Below are 16,110 nucleotides of genomic sequence, written 5' to 3'. Positions count from 1 at the left end.
CCTTCCTCTCCCCATCTATCCAGAACATCTCCCAACCCAGCTCAAGCTTTAGCCCTCCATGTGAAAGCCAGGGAGACATGGTTTAGACAAAGGTCTACGTCACTAATTTGTGTAAACTGCTTAACTTCTTTGAGCCCCAATTTCCCTATCTCCAAATAGGATAATAATACATGTCAGTATTACTGGGTTGGTATGAGGATTAAGTGAGATTATACAGATATGCCTCGATTTATGGTGGGGTTACATCCTGGTAAATTCATCATAAATTGAAAATATCATAAGTCAAAAATGCATTTAATATACCTAATCTACAGAACATCATAGCTTATTTAGACTAGCCTATCTTAAATGTGCACAGAGCGCTTACATCAGCCTATAGTTGGCCAAAATCATCTAGCACAATGCCTATTTTATAATAAAGTATTGAATATCTTATTGAATTTGGATAGTGTACTGAGGGTGAAGTAGAAACAGTATTGAATGAAAAGTCAGGAAATCTGACCCTTCCACTAACTTACTAGATGATTGTCCAGTTTTTCCTGACCCAAAGGTTATTCTGGGCCAGAACATTTATTATTTATTTGTTTGTTTATTTATTTCTCATTAATGGCTAACAACATGAAGGTTTGTTTATTGTTTATTTATTTCCCATTAATGGATTACAACATGAAGGTGAAGCAAAACTGAAAAAAAAAATTTTTTTAACAGGAGTTGCCAGCAATTCCCTGTATAGGTGGGCATAGTGGGTCATTCTGGAACAGGCTGTGACCCAAGTGATCCCTCTCAGTTGAGCCTCTCCACTGGACTGTGCGGTACCAGTGTTCAACAGTGACACCATGTGGCAACAACGGAAACAACAGCTCCACTGGGCTGACAACAGGTCTTTCTTTAACTGGCTTTTGGAAAAAGAGTCTGAGTTCTGTGGATTGAGTAAGTCCCAGACAATCTTATATAATTTGGATGTTTGTGTGGGAGATGTACAGAGAGTGAGACTGAATTTCCTGCTAATGAAGCAGGTGTTTCCTGGAATTATTGATTGGGGAAATAGTGAGATCTGACCATAGTTATACCTTATGTTGATAAACCCATTTATATCAGTTATTTTGTAGATTGGGCTGCCTCAGAGAAGCTTAATATCCATAAACCTTCATGAGTCTGTAGGTTTCTCGACCCTTTTAACTTAGCCCTCTTGGATTTGCAACATGCTTTCTCTCTCACCTTCTCACTGAATGAGAAAAAACATCCCAGCCATTTTTTTGCAAACAGCAAAGCACCATAGTGATGATGGCTTTGATCGTCTCACTTGACTTTCACAGTAACTCAGTTTGGTGTAGGCAGTTCAGGCATTATTATTCTCATTTTACAGATGATGCAACTGAGGCTCAATATGGTAAAACATTTGGCTCATAGCCACATAGTGGATAAACATCATGGACTTGGACCTAGGCCTTCACATTTGAAGTCAGCTGTATCTGTCCCCAAGCCCCACCAGACTTTATGTGAAGGTGGCTGCCTCTGGGTAATGGTGGCTGGAGAGCAGACTTTGAGGCTGTCATGCTCTTATTTCAGATGGAGAAACAAGGAAGTGGGATAGTGATAGCCAATAGCTACTGGGCACTTGTTGCATGTCAGAGTCTGCCCTAAGCCATGTGTGTCATCTCCATATGTTAGGTGCTGTGTTATTAACGTTTCTGCTTGACACATAAGGAAACTGAAACTCAGAGAGGTGACATGGATCTCCCAAGTTCACAGTGATGAGTTTGGATTTGAACCTGGGGCATCTGACCCCAGAAGCCATCCCGTTAATCCCACATGACTTCCCACTGCTCTGAGGTTGACAGATATTTGCCTATTGTTACAATTAGATTAAACTCACCTACAAGGAAAAATAAAGACATGGAAAGGTTACCTTGAGGAAGGGGCCAGCGCAAATGAAGTTTAAATGGCCAAATAAGGGAAGTGGGCAATTGTGTAGCTTGTCAGGGAGAAGAAATAAAGATAGGAGAGCATCTGCATGAAATAGTGTCATGTGAAAGTGGCTGCAAATGTTTCCATAAGAAGCTCCCTTCTTCTCCAATACCAGTTCCCATGTATTGAGCTATTTCTATGAACTAGGCTCTGTGCTAAGCAAGTAAAATAGATTATCTCATTTTCCTTCTAGTTCCTAACCCTGGACTTTTAGCTGCCACATTCAATTTACTTGTACCACTGAAATGATGCACACAGTCCCCACCCTTCCTTGTTGCTTCTGATGAGCTGTGTCCCTGACAGGCAGTGAGCAACTCAGGACAGGCTGATGGGACCTTGGAACCTCGTTGTGATTCTTGAGGCTGGGGTAGCAGGAGGGTAAGCATTAATAACAATAAGACAGGGAACAGTCGGGAAACCGATGAAGGGAATGGCAAGTTCCTGCGGTAGACATTTGAGGGCTTGGTCTCCTCAGGCTTCTCTCATCCTTTCCTTTTCTTTTTTTTTTTTTTGAGATGGAGTCTCACTCTGCCACCCAGGCTGGAGTGCAATGGCGTGATCTCGGCTCACTGCAACCTCTGCCTCCTGGGTTCAAGTGATTCTCCTGCCTCAGCCTCCCGAGTAGCTGGGACTACAGGTGCATGCCACTACACCCAGCTAATTTTTGTATTTTTAGTAGAGATGGGGTTTCACCATCTTAGCCAGGCTGGTCTCGAACCCCTGACTTCGTGATCCGCCTGCCTTGGCCTCCCAAAGTGCTGGGATTAGAGGCATGAGCCACCACTGCCGGCCTTCTCATCCTTTTCTTAAAACAGCTCCACCCTCTGACCATAGAGGTAGACACATGACTCAAGCTTTGTCAATCCTGGTTCCCCACTCCTCTGGCCACAGTGATTGGTCCAGGAATGGGCATATGACCCAAGCCTGGCCAGTCAGGATCCTTCCTTGAGATTTTTCTATGTGCAGTGGATGGGAAAGAGTTTATTTTCCTCTCTAGGGTAGAAGATAAATCCTTGAGCTTCCCTGGGTTCCAGCCTCGTGGGAACACTTAGCCTGGAAGAATAATGCCAACAAGCAGTGCGAAGCATAGACTAGGGACAGAAAGGGTCTTCAAGGGGTTTGATCAGTGGATCAACTTGGGCCTGAGGCCTGATCCACCCTTCCCTGGTCTGAGTGAGGAGTCTGTCGTTTGCAGTCAATAAGTCTGGCTAAAACAGTTTTCTCTCCACTTTGCCTTGGCAGAGGCCTCCCTGAGATCTGAGTTTGAAGAGGTCACAGGGGAAGAAAGCAAGAGTCCTGATGCCCCAGGGGCTCTGGGGAAGCTCTAGCACCTTCTCTGCTATTTCCACTGAAGCTGCCCCACTTCACCCAAGGCACTTGGCAATGCCCACAGTGTCAGGTGCAGGGCAGGCTCCCCAGGACCAGGGAGCCCCCAAGGATGCCTTTATTCAGGCCTTCTTCTCTGCTGGTGACAGTACAATGTAACGAACTCATAGATGTCACAGGGTAAAGCCCCCTCGATCTGGGAGGCTGAAATCTCCCCTTGGGCAAGCAATGATACTTGGAAAGTCCCCACACACACTCAGTTCCCCGTGAAACAAGACACATGCCAGCCCACCTCCTTCTCTGTCCGCCTCTAGCCCCAAGACTTTCTGGGATAGCTTTGCCCCTGGCCCTGTTTCCCTCTCGACTTACGCAGGCTGCTTCTCGCACTTGCTCACACAGGCGCTTGGCAGGGATCAGGAAATCCAGAAGGAAGCTCAGTCCATCCCCCTGGAAGTCAGAGTCCAGGAGACGGAACACCTGACCCAGGACGGTGGGTGCTGTGGCCTCGAAAGGAGGATAGAGGCCTGCCAGGGCATGCTGGACAGCTGTGTCGAGCGGTGGAGGGTCCTGTGGGAGACAGGAGGAGGGGGTGATAATAGCAATGATAATAAGGACAGAGGCCACTTCCCATGACCTTACAGGCCCCATAAGCCTAAGGCCCCTGCTAACTCTCTGACCTCCTCTCCTACCCTACCCCCCTCACTCACCACTGCCAGCCACACTGGCCGCCTTTCCTGTTCCTCAAACACACTAGGCACAATCTCACCTCAGGGCCTTTGCACTGGCTGTTCCCTCTGCCTAGAATGCTGTTCCTCAAGACAGCCTCATTCCCACACCTCTTGCAGGTCTTTGCTCAAATGTCATCTGCTGATCCAGGGAGACGTGTAGGAATAGGGGTCAGGGGTGGGCATTCAGGTCAGGGTCAAAGAGAAAGAGGATTCTGCCATTGCCCCAGTCTGACCGCCTGGCTGGCCTGCAGGCCTGTAGCCTGAAGCTGAGCCACAAGGGAAGCCCAGCCCAGATCAGACAGCCCCAGTCCACGTGCAGACGGGAGAGTGAGAATAAGTGATTGCTGTTTTGCCACTGCGCTTTGGGGTCATTTGTCACTCAGCAATAACTGATACAAGTCCACGGCTGCAGACTGTATAGCCAGCTGCCTCCATGGACCTCCTAGATGCCTCTCAGCCACCAACCGCCAACACATCAGACCCAACCTGGCAACTTCCCAAACCTGCTCCTCCCCCAGTCCTATCTCAGTGATGACCCCACCGCCCAGTCAGGCTCCTAGGCCAGAAATCTGCTCACAACACTGCTTCTCCTCCTGCCTCCCGACCCACAAACAGCCCTCAGTGTGTCCCACACCACTTCCCCTCCGCCAGCAGCTCTCCAGCCAGGTACTCCGCTCTGTCCCCTGCTCCCCGCCCTGATCCAGGCTTCACCGCCTCTTCCAGGAAGGGATCCAGAAGGCAGTCAGCCCGTTCCCCTGGCAGTCAGAGTCCAGGAGAAGGAACACCAGGCCCAGGACCCAGGATCACCTGACTCCTCTCCTTGGCTGCCAAATTCTCGTCTTTCTCACCCCAGCCAGTTTCCACCAGGACCCCAGAGTGACCTTTCTCAAACGCAAACCTGACCTCATCAGTCTCTGCTCCAAGCCTCTCAAGGGTTCCCACTGTCTTCAGGAAGCATTAGCCTCCAGTCATCCAGCTCCCCCGAGATCTGGCAGCTGCCCTCCGCCCGCCTCCCCTCCAGCCTTGCCGCCCCTCTCCATGCTTCAGCCACAGTGGCACATGCCTTCCCTCGTTCACCTCCAGGCCTCCGCACATGCAGTGTCTTCCTGCTAGAATGCCCTTCACTTCCACCCCTCCTCACCTGGCCAACTCCTCATTCAAGACTCAGGTCAGCCGTCACCTCCTCCAGGTGATTTTCTTGGGCGCCCCCCACTACCCAGTGAGATCAGGTGTCCCCTTTTCTGGGCTCCTGTAGTGCCCCTATTACAGCAGTTCCCATCTAAAGGCAGGTGTAATTAGTAGAATGACCTCCAATGATGCCCACATCCTAATCTCTGGAACCTGTGAATGGGCTACCTTACAAGACAAAGGTGAGTTAAGGCTACTGATGGAATTAAGTTTGCTAATCAGCTGACTTTAAAACAAGGAGACCATCCTGGATTAGACAAATGGGCCCAGTGTAATCGCCAGGTGGAAGAGGATGCAGAAGAGGGAAGGGTAAGAGGAAATGTGACTATGGGCCAGGGGCAGTGGCTCACACCTGTAATCCCAGCACTTTGGGAAGCCGAAGTGGGAGGATCACCTGAGGCTAGGAATTTGAGACCAGCCTGGGCAACATAATGAGATCCCATCTCTTCTTACATTAAAATAATAAATAGGCTGGGTGTGGTGGCTCATGCCTGTATCCCTGCACTTACAGAGGCCGAGGCAGGCGGATCCCTGAGGTCAGGAGTTCAAGGCCAGCCTGGCCAACACAGCAAAACCCCATCTTTACTAAAAATACAAAAAGTAGCCAGGTGTGGTGATGCGTGCCTGTAATCCCAGCTACTTGGGAGGCCAAGGCATGAGAATTGCTTGAACCTGGGAGACCGGTTTCAGTGAGCCGAGATGGCGCCACTGCACTCCTGCCTAGGCGACAGAGCAATAATAAATAAAATAAAATAATAAATAAATAGCAGAAACATGACAACAGAAGCAGGATCAGAGAGCTGTTATGTTGCTGGCTTGGAACACAGAGCAGGAGCCAAGGAATGGGCGTCTCCTAGAAGCTGGAGAAGGCAAGCAAATGGATTCTCCCCTAGAGCCTCCAGAAGAGAAACAGCCGTGCAAGACTTTGTTTTTGGCCCAATAAGATGCATGTCAGGCCTCTGATCTTTTATTACCTGCAAGATACTACACTTGTGTAGCTTGAAACTAAAGTGACTGATCATTTGCTGCACTGGCAACAGGAGGCAGGTACAGCAAGCACTGGCTTCTTTTCCTCTCTCGGGCCTCGGTGTCTGCACAGGACCCAGCACAAACAGGTGCTTCATAAATTTTATGGCAGAGGGAACAAAATGTCCTCTCTGAACCACAATTTTTCTTTTCTTTCTTTTTTTTTTTTTATTGAGAAGGAGTCTTGCTCTGTTGCCCAGGCTGGAGTGCAGTGGTCCCATCTCTGCTCACTGCAACCTCTGCCTCCCTGGTTCAAGCGATTCTCCTGCCTCAGCCCAAATAGCTGGAATTACAGGCATAAGCCACCATGCTCAGCCCTTTTTTTCTTTTTCAAAGACAGGGTCTTGCTCTGTCGCCCAGGCTGGAGTGCAGTGATGCTATCTCGGCTCACTGCAGCCTTGACTTCCTGGGCTCCAGCAATCCTTCCACCTCAACCTCCCGAGTAGCTGTGGACCACAGGTACCCACCACCACGCCTGGCTGATTTTCGTATTTTTGGTAGAGATGGGGTTTCACCATGTTGCCCAGGCTGGTCTGGAACTCCTGAGCTCAAGCTATCCATCCATCTTGCCTTCCCAAAGTGCTGAGATTACAGGCATGAGCCACTGCGCCTGGTCGGAACTACTATTTTTCTGTCAAATAGACAAGTTGGACTAGGCCAGAGGTTTCCACTCAGGTATGGTCTTAGGACCCATGGGTCACGAACCTCATGGGGGCCCTTCTAGTTGCCCCAGCCTGGTTACAAGCTCCAGGTCCACCTGCTGCCCAGGGGTGCAAAGGGAGATGAGAATAAATAAGGACCCCACTCAAAGGGAGCTTACTTAGGAAGGAAAAGTCATTTCAGTAAATGAGGCCCCTGAAGAAAGAGAAATACAGTAGGAACTCTGAGGAGGAGGAGGGTGGCATTTCTCAATGCCAGCAAGATTCCAACGCCAGGAGGCTTTTACGGAGGACCGAGGCTCCCTCCCACCCGTAACCCACACAGTGCTGGGCGCAGGGAGCCGCCATCACTATTTGTAGAATGAATGAGTGAATGAATGACTGTCCACAGCCCATTGTGACGGAAACAGGGTCCAGGCACTGCCGTGGCCGTAAGCTCAGACAGGATGATGGACCGACAGGCACCTGGTGCTGAAATCACACGTACCCAGGAGGTTTTACACTGAGGTGGGGGGAGGGGCCTTCAACTTGGCAGAACAGGGGAAATCTCCTCTGACCTGGTATCCTCTTCTAATCCCCCCCAACCCCCACCAATCATGGTCAAACCCTAACATTTCCCACCCCATGCAATCCTGGGAGCAGTTCCCTCCCCTGCCGTGTGCCCTCCCCACTCCCTCCCTCCTCTCTCCTGACACGTGGACTCCGGCCTCTCTGTGCAGCCTTGAGTAGGTCCTTTCCCTCTCTGGGCCTCTTTCCTTGTGTAAAGAAAGCATACTGAGCTGGGCTAAGCTTGTTTTGTTTTGGTTGTGGAAATGTAATGATTCATGATGACTTTCATGATTTTTAGCATCTCCTCATATCATGTATACTGTTAGCACTTACTCTTTTTCTTCAAATCTGCTCACTTTTTCAAAACGTACATAATTGTGTTTTTCAGTGAGACTCTATATCATCACAGCAGTTATGCGAGTGCAGCCAGACTGCCCGGGTTCAAACTCTGGTTCTGTCACCTACTGGTTATGTGTACCTGGCAAGTCAGATTTAACTCGTTGTGCCTCAGTTTCCTCATCTGTAAAACGGAGACTGTAATTACACCCACCTTAAAGAGCTGATCAAGATTGGGTGAGGTAATACATGCGAATTCTCTGCACAGGACTAGCATTTAGTAGGTGCTCATTAAGTAAGAGCCATCACTACAATTTCTGTGGTCATATTATTATTGTTATTATTATTTTGTAGTCTTAAGGAGCAGAGAGCTTAATAAGCAAGAAAGAAAGAAGGAAGAAGGAAACAGCTCCCCCTTATGGAGACAGAGGGAGGGGAGTTTCTAACAAAGAGAAAACCCCGTGTGCTGCGGGAAAAGTGGCTGCTTATATAAGGAGGCTGGAGGAGGTGGTGTCTGATTTGCACAGGGCTCAGGGAATTGGTTTGACCAGGCATGTCACTCATGTAGCCCACGAAAAAACTGGCCTTCCTACCCTAGCCTTTTAATACGCAAATGCAGGGCGCCATGATGTTCTATACACGTGGGGATATGTGGGGACGGCTATGTTACCAGGCACATGTCAGGGCAAGGACAAAAAGAAGGTAGGAATCACCATGTTTGGGTGAATGAATCTGTGGCAATATTATAATTGTTGTTACATCATCACTGTAAATGGAAAAATAACTGTAAACTGGCATAAATAGAATGTAACTCCAAAAATAAACTGATGATGCACTGGATGGTTTTTATATTATTTCATTTATAAAAATATTTTTAAATATATTACTCATTATATAAGGGTTTTTTTGTTTACTGTTTGTATTTCTATGAAAATAAACTACTTTAAAAAAATAAAAGTAAACAATGTAAAGGAATAGTGTCATTAAATTCTAGGGACATCTGGTCACCTCTTGGAGCCTAAGGGTGTCTTCTCCCTCTCTTTCTCCCAAATGCATCAGGGAGATGTTAAAGACATCTTATCACCAGAGGAAGGCTTCCTCCTTAGGACTGGAGAAGCTCAGAGAATTTGAAAGGAACTGACTGTCTCATCACTGGTTCCATGTCATTTAGTTCCAGTCTGTGACATACCTTGTGTCTAACCAGGCCCCATTCCTGGCCGCTATACTACGCTCATGACCTTCTGGACTGACCCAGGGAATCTTGCAGGTGCACAGGGACATAGAAAACTACCTGTTTACAGTGGTTATATCTGGGCAGTGGAGTGGGAGTGTGTGTGTGTATACTTCTGTTTCAATGTCTTCGCAATGAGCCACTGCTATTATAATCTTTTTTTTTTTTTTTTTTTTTTTTTTTTTTTTTTGAGACAGAATCTCACTTTGTTGCCCAGGCTGGAGTACAGTGGTGCAATCCTGGCTCACTGCAACGTCCGCCTCCCGGGCTCAAGTGATTCTCCTGCCTCAGCCTCCCATGTAGCTGGGATTACAGGCACCCACCACCACGCCCGGCTAATTTTTGTAGTTTTAGTAGAGATGGGCTTTCACCATGTTGGCCAAGCTGGTCTTGAACTCCTGACCTCAGGTGATCCGCCCACCTCGGCCTCCCAAAGTGCTGGGATTACAGGTGTGAGACACCGTGCCTGACCCCATTATAATCTTAAGTATCATTTTTGTCAAGTAAAATACACAAATATAAAGGGCACAGGTTGATGCCTTTTTAACCTATGTATGAGCCCCTGTAACCACTTACCCAGATCAAGAGACAAAAGATCTCCATACTCCAGAAAGAGGCCCCTTGCCAGTTATCTATGTCATCACTGTGATCTGCATCCTAACCTCAGGGAAACAGTGAGTTAAACTATCTTTCCCTGATGTGCCTCAGTTTCCCCTTCTGCACATAGATGGGATGCTGATTCCTATCCTACCTCATTCAGATGATCGTTCTAGAGACAGAAGGAGCTAGTGGATGTAGAGAGTCTTGGGGAAAGTCAAAGGCATTGCCGCTGCTGTTATTGTTATTCATTCTTATTTACTTTTATTCATCCTGTCAGCCCAAGCTTAAGTCCCAGCCTCGGTGTGAAGCATCACCCCTCTCCTCGTCTCTCCCTGTGTCCACTGCTGTCACTGCAATTATAACAACAGTCTCCAGGTGGCTACTGTGCCCAGGTCCCCTACTTGCATTCTCTTGCTTAGCCCACACAACGATGCCAGGAGCCAAGTAGGAACGACCCACTTTGCAAGTCAAGAAACCGAGGCTGACCTTGCCCAAGACCACAGAGAAGAGACAGACAGAGCCAGGATCCAATCCAGATTGGGGTCTGCCAAGTCTGCCCAGATCCTCCATTGTCTCCTGCCACCCCCTCTGCCTGGGGACCACCAGCTGTGGGGACTGACGATCCCAGCTGCCTGTCCTTCCCAGTTTCTAGAGGAACCTGAAGAAACTGTTTACCTCTCACAGAGCAAGGCTCAGAGACTGGGACGCCCTTGGCTTTCACAAATTGGCTCAGTTTGCCACACACTGTTACCATTTCAGGGGCAGCCAGTAAAAAGGAAGAATGTTCCAAGTTAACGGGCTTCGAGCTCTTGGCCAGCACATTATCCACTACAGGCCTGAACCCCAGGGGCTCATAAGCCGTCCAAGTATTGGAGGAAGCACACCGTGGTGGGTGTGGGGGTGCCCAGGCGGCTGCAGGAAGGAACGCTAGCCACTCTCATTCCCAATCCACCCGGCAGCCCAGCCTGGGACCACAGGAACCCAAACACCAGACGTGGGCGTCTCAACATGATTTCCATGAAACTTAATAGACGTGTTTCCATTCCTTCCCAGTGAGCACAGCCCGCAGCCCGCCTGGGCCTTTAACTGTTCCCAGGCAGGAGCCAGCGGGTGTGAGGCTGAAAAGGAAGAAGGCCAGACGAGCCACAGCCCCCTCCCCTGCAGCCCAAGGCCAGAGAAGGAGTTCACCAAGGGGACAGGCAGAACCAGGCCCGCGCTGCTGGCCCCTATGCCACGCTCATGACCTTCCGGACTGACCCAGGGAAGCTTGTAGGTTTGGAGGGACTACTCGCTCGCAGCGGTTATACCTGGGCAGGGGAGTAGGGGCATGTGTATACTTCTATTTCAATGTCTTTGCAATGAGCTACTATTATCATAATCGTAAGTACCACTTTTATCAAGTAAAATATACACATATAAAAGGCACAGGATGATGCTTTTTTACCTACGTATGAACCCTGTAGCCACTTACCCAGATCAAGAGACAAAAGACCTCCGCCACTCCAGAAACAGGCCCCTTGCCAGCCAACTCTCCCACCCCTGACTATTGGAATTTTTTTTTTAAAGAAAACAGTGTCACACAGTATGATCTGTATGTCATACTGTATGAGTAAACCCAAGTAATGTCATACAGTAGGAGTAAAACCACGTAAGCCTAGAAAAAAGTCCAAGTAGACATTAAGTGTTAACTGCAGTTACCCCTGAGGACTGTGCGGGGCAGGGGCCTCCTAAGGCAGCCTTTTAATTTTCTTCGTAGTTTGCTGGATTTTCCAAACATTTCGTAACCAGCTTGTATAGCTTTTATAATCAGGAGAGGAAAAAATAAAAGTGTGAGTGTATGTGTTTTTAAGGCTGGTTCCCTTTGTAAATGCTCTCACCAGATGTTGTTAGCTGGACCTCTGAGATGTGGACTAAGCCTTTCTTTTCTTTCTCAAGACAGAGTTTTGCTCTTACTCCAGGCTGGAGTGCAATGGTGCAATCTCGACTCACTGCAACCTCCGCCTCCTGGGTTCAAGCGATTCTCCTGCCTCAGCCTCCCGGGTAGCTGGGATTACAGGCACCTGCCACCATGCCCAGCTAATTTTTTGTATTTTTAGTAGAGATGGGGTTTCATCATGTTGGCCAGGCTGGTCTCAAACTCCTGACCTCAGGTGATCCACCCACCTTGGCCTCCCAAAGTGCTGGGATTACAGGCGTGACCCACTGCACCCAGCTGGACTGAGCTTTTCTTAAAGGTAGAGATTTATCCATTTACTGAAACGGGCAAAGATTTTAGTATCACTTAGCATCTGCTGCCTCCTTACTTGGGAAGAGAGGACTGATAAAACCTAAAATGGACAGAGTCCTAGGACTACCTTCAGCCTCTGCCCTGTTCCTTGGGGGGAAAAAAAATGCCTAGGGAAGGTGAGATTCTGCCCCTGACTCGCTGGGTGACCCTTCCCCATCTACAAAAGGGAGGCACTGGGCATATCTATCTCCAAGGGCCCTTCCAGTAGGGGCATTCTAGAATTCAAAGTATAATCAGGGGCCAGGTGCAGTGGCTCATGCCTATAATCCCAGCACTTTGGGAGTCTGAGGCAGGAGGATTCCTTGGGGCCAGAAGTTCGAGACCAGCCTGGCCAACGTAGTGACAGCCTGTCTCTACAAAAAATAGAAAAACTTAGCCAGGCATGGTAGCTCATGGTAGTCCCAGTTACTTAAGGCACTGAGACAGGAGGATCACTTTAGCCCAGGAGGTGGAGACTGCAGTAAACTATGATCACACCACTGCACTCCAGCCTGGGCACAGCGAGTCCCCAACCCGCCCCCCCCCCCCCCCGAAAAAAAGTATATTCGAGTTCAGGAAGGTTTGGAGCTGGGATGTGGTTTCTAAATGGGATCAGTTAATCCTCAGTTGGTGAGAAGGTTTAAAAAGATCTGTCTTGGCTAGGCGCGGTGGCTCATGCCTGTAATCCCAGCACTTTGGGAGGCTGAGGCAGGCAGATCACCTGAGGTCAGGAGTTTGAGACTAGCCTGGCCAACATAGTGAAACCCCGTCTCTACTAAAAATACAAAAACTAGCCGGGTGTGGTGGCGGGTGCCGATAGTCACAGCTACTCAGAAGGCCGAGGCAGGAGAATTGCTTGAAACTGAGAGGCAGAAGCTGCAGTGAGTGGAGATCCGGGCCACTGCACTCTAGCCTGGGTGACAGGGTGAGAGCCATCCCCCCCACAAAAAAAAAAAAAATCTGTCTCATTCATCTTCCTGCCTCAGGTCTAGGGAGAGTCAGTCTAAACCAACAGCCACAGGTATAAATAAATGCTTCCAGGGGCCTGATAGGTAACATGAAGACAGACGTTGGCTGAATGTGAGAAAGCACTCACTTCCACCCTTTGGAGATAGTCAGCCTCAGCACCAGAGAAGCAATAGGGAATAGAGGGGCTTGGGGCACACACCCCTTCTCATCCGCATCAGCCGAATGTTGCTTCGGCCCAGCATCTCCTGATCTACTGATTTTTCAGTAAAACCTCCCAATTTTGAAAAAGTTGGCCAAGCCAAACACATTTGTGAGCCAGACACGGCCCAGCGGGTGTCAGGTTGTAGCTTCCAGTCTCAATGACCTGGGACACTCCTCCTGAACTTCTCCAGGCTGGGGATTCTAGAACCAGCATTCTGTGGCTCTGGCTGCCAGGAAGTTCTTGCTCACTTCCAACTAAAACTTCTGCTTAAAGTCCTTTTTATTTTTGTGTGGGTGGAGGTATGAGTGAGTATTGGCTCGTATAAGAAAACTTTCAGAAACTGGAAAAACAGCCCTGATGCCGTGAACCGAGAAGCGAGTGGGTGTCAGAAGACCCACGTTCAAGTCCAGCTCTGTTTGTATCATCTGCGTGACTTCGACCCCCTTCCCCTCACTGATCGTTAGTTTTGTATTTGTTCCTTTCTCTCCCTCTCTCCTTTCCCTCTGCCCTGGGCTCACCATCTCCCACCCAAATCACATCATGATCACAATTGTAACCAGAGCTGCTTCCTGCTGTCTTGTGTGTTAGGCCCGTGCTAAGCATTTTCCATTAACTATTTTATCTCAATAATTCTATGGGCTGGATATTTTTATTCCCATTTTACAAGTTAAGGAACTGAGCTCAAGGCTCTACGGCTAGTAAATGGTAGAGCTGGGGTATGACCCTGGGCTGTCCTGTCTCTTTCCCCGGGCTCCCTGCTACCACACCAGGCTCCTCTTAGCCATCACAGTGGGCTTCCTAACACAGAGATCCAACTGTGACCCTCCACTGCTCAACAACCTCGGGTGGCTCCCTATTGCCTTAGCAACTCACTGGCCTGGTGCTGTGGCCTGTCAGTCAGTTCCCAGCCTACCTTCCCTACTTCTTCTAAACATACTTTATGCTGTAGCCCAGGGCTTTCCAATCATCATGGACCCCATTCATGAGGTTCTTTCTGCCATGTTCACATATTCTAATTTTTTATTGGCTTAATATTTTTTATTAATTATTATTTACTTAACGTTTGACTTTTTGTCAATTCTTTTTCAACTTAAATTTAGTTTTTGACTGGGTGTGGTGACTCATGCCTATAATCCCAGCAGTTTTGGGAGGCCAAGACAGGAGACTCGCTTGAGCCCCGGAGTTCAAGACCAGCCTAGGCAACACAGGGAGGCCCTATCTCTACAAAAAATAAAAAGTTATCTGAGCATGGTGGCACACACCTGTAGTCCTAGCTGCTTGGAAGGCTGAGGTGGGAGGATTACTTGAGCCTGGGAGATAGGCTGCAGTGAGCTATGATCATACCACTGTACTCCATCCAGCCCAGGTGATGGAGCGAGACCCTGTCTCAAAAAAAAAATTATTTATATTTATTATTATGTGTTTGTGCTGTTTAAAATTACTTCCTAATAGTCATTAAGATGAAAAGCTGTAAACTAAAAAATGTTTGTCTAAGCGCCATCTAAAATCTCCCCTCCTGGAACCCTTGGTGGATGCCCCACCTTGGAAAGTGCTGCCTGGACACACATCTCTGTGTCTCTCCTTCCACTGCCCGCTCCCTGGGCTGGGCAACCTCCTGCCCACCCTTCAGAGCCCTTCCAGCCTTGCCTCTCTTCTCTTTGCTTTTCAGGACACATGTACTTCCAGGCAGAGCCCTTCCAGACTTGCCTCTCTTCTCTTTGCTTTTCAGGACACATGTGCTTCCAAGCACACATGTGCTTGAGGGATGGACCCACCACCCATCAGACACAGCTTAGAATTATCTGTGGATGAACTGCCTTCTCCATGGACTGCCGGCCCCCAAGGCAGGAGCCAGGCTGGAATGCAATGGCACGATCTCGACTCACTGCAACCTCCGCCTCCCGGGTTCAAGCGATTCTCCTGCCTCAGCCTCCTGAGTAGCTGGGATTACAGGTGCCTGCCACCATTCCTGGCTAATTTTTGTGTTTTCAGTAGAGACGGGGTTTCACCATGTTGGCCAGGCTGGTCTTGAACTCCTGACCTCAGGTGATCCACCCACCTTGGTCTTCCAAAGTGCTGGGATTACAGGCGTGAGCCACCACGCCTGGCTTAGTTACCTCCTGTTTATGACAAGGGATACTGATTTTTTCATGGTTGTGATATAAAATTTTCTATTTAGATATATTTTTCAGTGTACAAAGTAAGTTGATTTAAAGAAAAATATTGAGCAAATAATAAGTAGTAGATTTTATTATTTTCTTATATATTTTATCCAGTAAGTGGATGTGTAAAAGTTGTTTCAGTGATACTAAACTTTGGGAACCATGGGACAGGATCAACCCTAAGTCCCGGTGCCATAAGATTATCTGACATGGGGGTGCCCCCAAACACTAGACAGCTGTTAATCAAATGCCCCACAAAAATTACAGCTATGATGGGTTATCATAAAGGAAAGATACATGACATGCTAGAGTAAGAGTCAGAGAAATCAGGGAAGGCTTTCCTGAAAAGGTGACATTTGGGTGAAGATTTACTGGGTGAATAAGAATTCATTAGACGAAGGTATTCCTCCAAGCAGGAACAGCATGTACAAAGGCCCTGGGGCAGCAGGGAGCATGAACCGTAAGAGGCTCTGAAGCAAGGCTGGAGCCGCTGGAGCACAGAAGTGAGGCCAGGGAGGTAGGCTGGCAACAACCTTTATTATTTAAAGACAGGCAGGGGAAGGAAATCTGCACGTTGTTCCCAATCTGGAAAGGGTTGCTCACCCTTTGACAGGGGACAAACCAGTGCCTGACCCTTGATCTGAGGATCTGGGGTTCAGTGAGGGATTTCTAATAACTAGGTTAGGTGTGAAGCCAGGAGAGGCTTGGCAAACACCAGGTGCAGGCTGTGGCCCTGGAGTGACCGTGACCGCTGACTGCAGGCTCAGAATTCAGACTGTCCTAACTTGCACTTTCTAGTTGGAGTGACCTTGGGCAGCTACTTAATTTCCCAGAGCCTGAGGTCCCCATCTGTTGGAGATAGCAGCAGGTCTAATCTTAGAGTTGGTACGAGTCACCGAC

General features: G+C 48.5%; 1 protein-coding gene across 2 annotated transcripts in view; it reads right to left on the bottom strand.

Annotated features, from left to right (window-relative positions):
* Positions 1-16,110, bottom strand: part of KIAA1755 (KIAA1755 ortholog) — a 51,232-nt gene that overhangs the window by 33,492 nt on the left and 1,630 nt on the right. For both annotated transcript variants that reach the window (XM_073006687.1, XM_073006685.1), the window contains exon 2: positions 3,664-3,861. In XM_073006687.1, the coding sequence (XP_072862788.1) occupies positions 3,664-3,861 (198 nt within the window). The remainder of the gene's footprint in view (positions 1-3,663; positions 3,862-16,110) is intronic.

The sequence above is a fragment of the Chlorocebus sabaeus genome, chromosome 2, assembly GCF_047675955.1.
Source record: "Chlorocebus sabaeus isolate Y175 chromosome 2, mChlSab1.0.hap1, whole genome shotgun sequence".
NCBI classification, from domain to species: Eukaryota; Metazoa; Chordata; class Mammalia; order Primates; family Cercopithecidae; genus Chlorocebus; species Chlorocebus sabaeus.
Note: the sequence above shows the minus strand (reverse complement) of the source record. Positions and strands in the feature narration are given on the sequence as shown.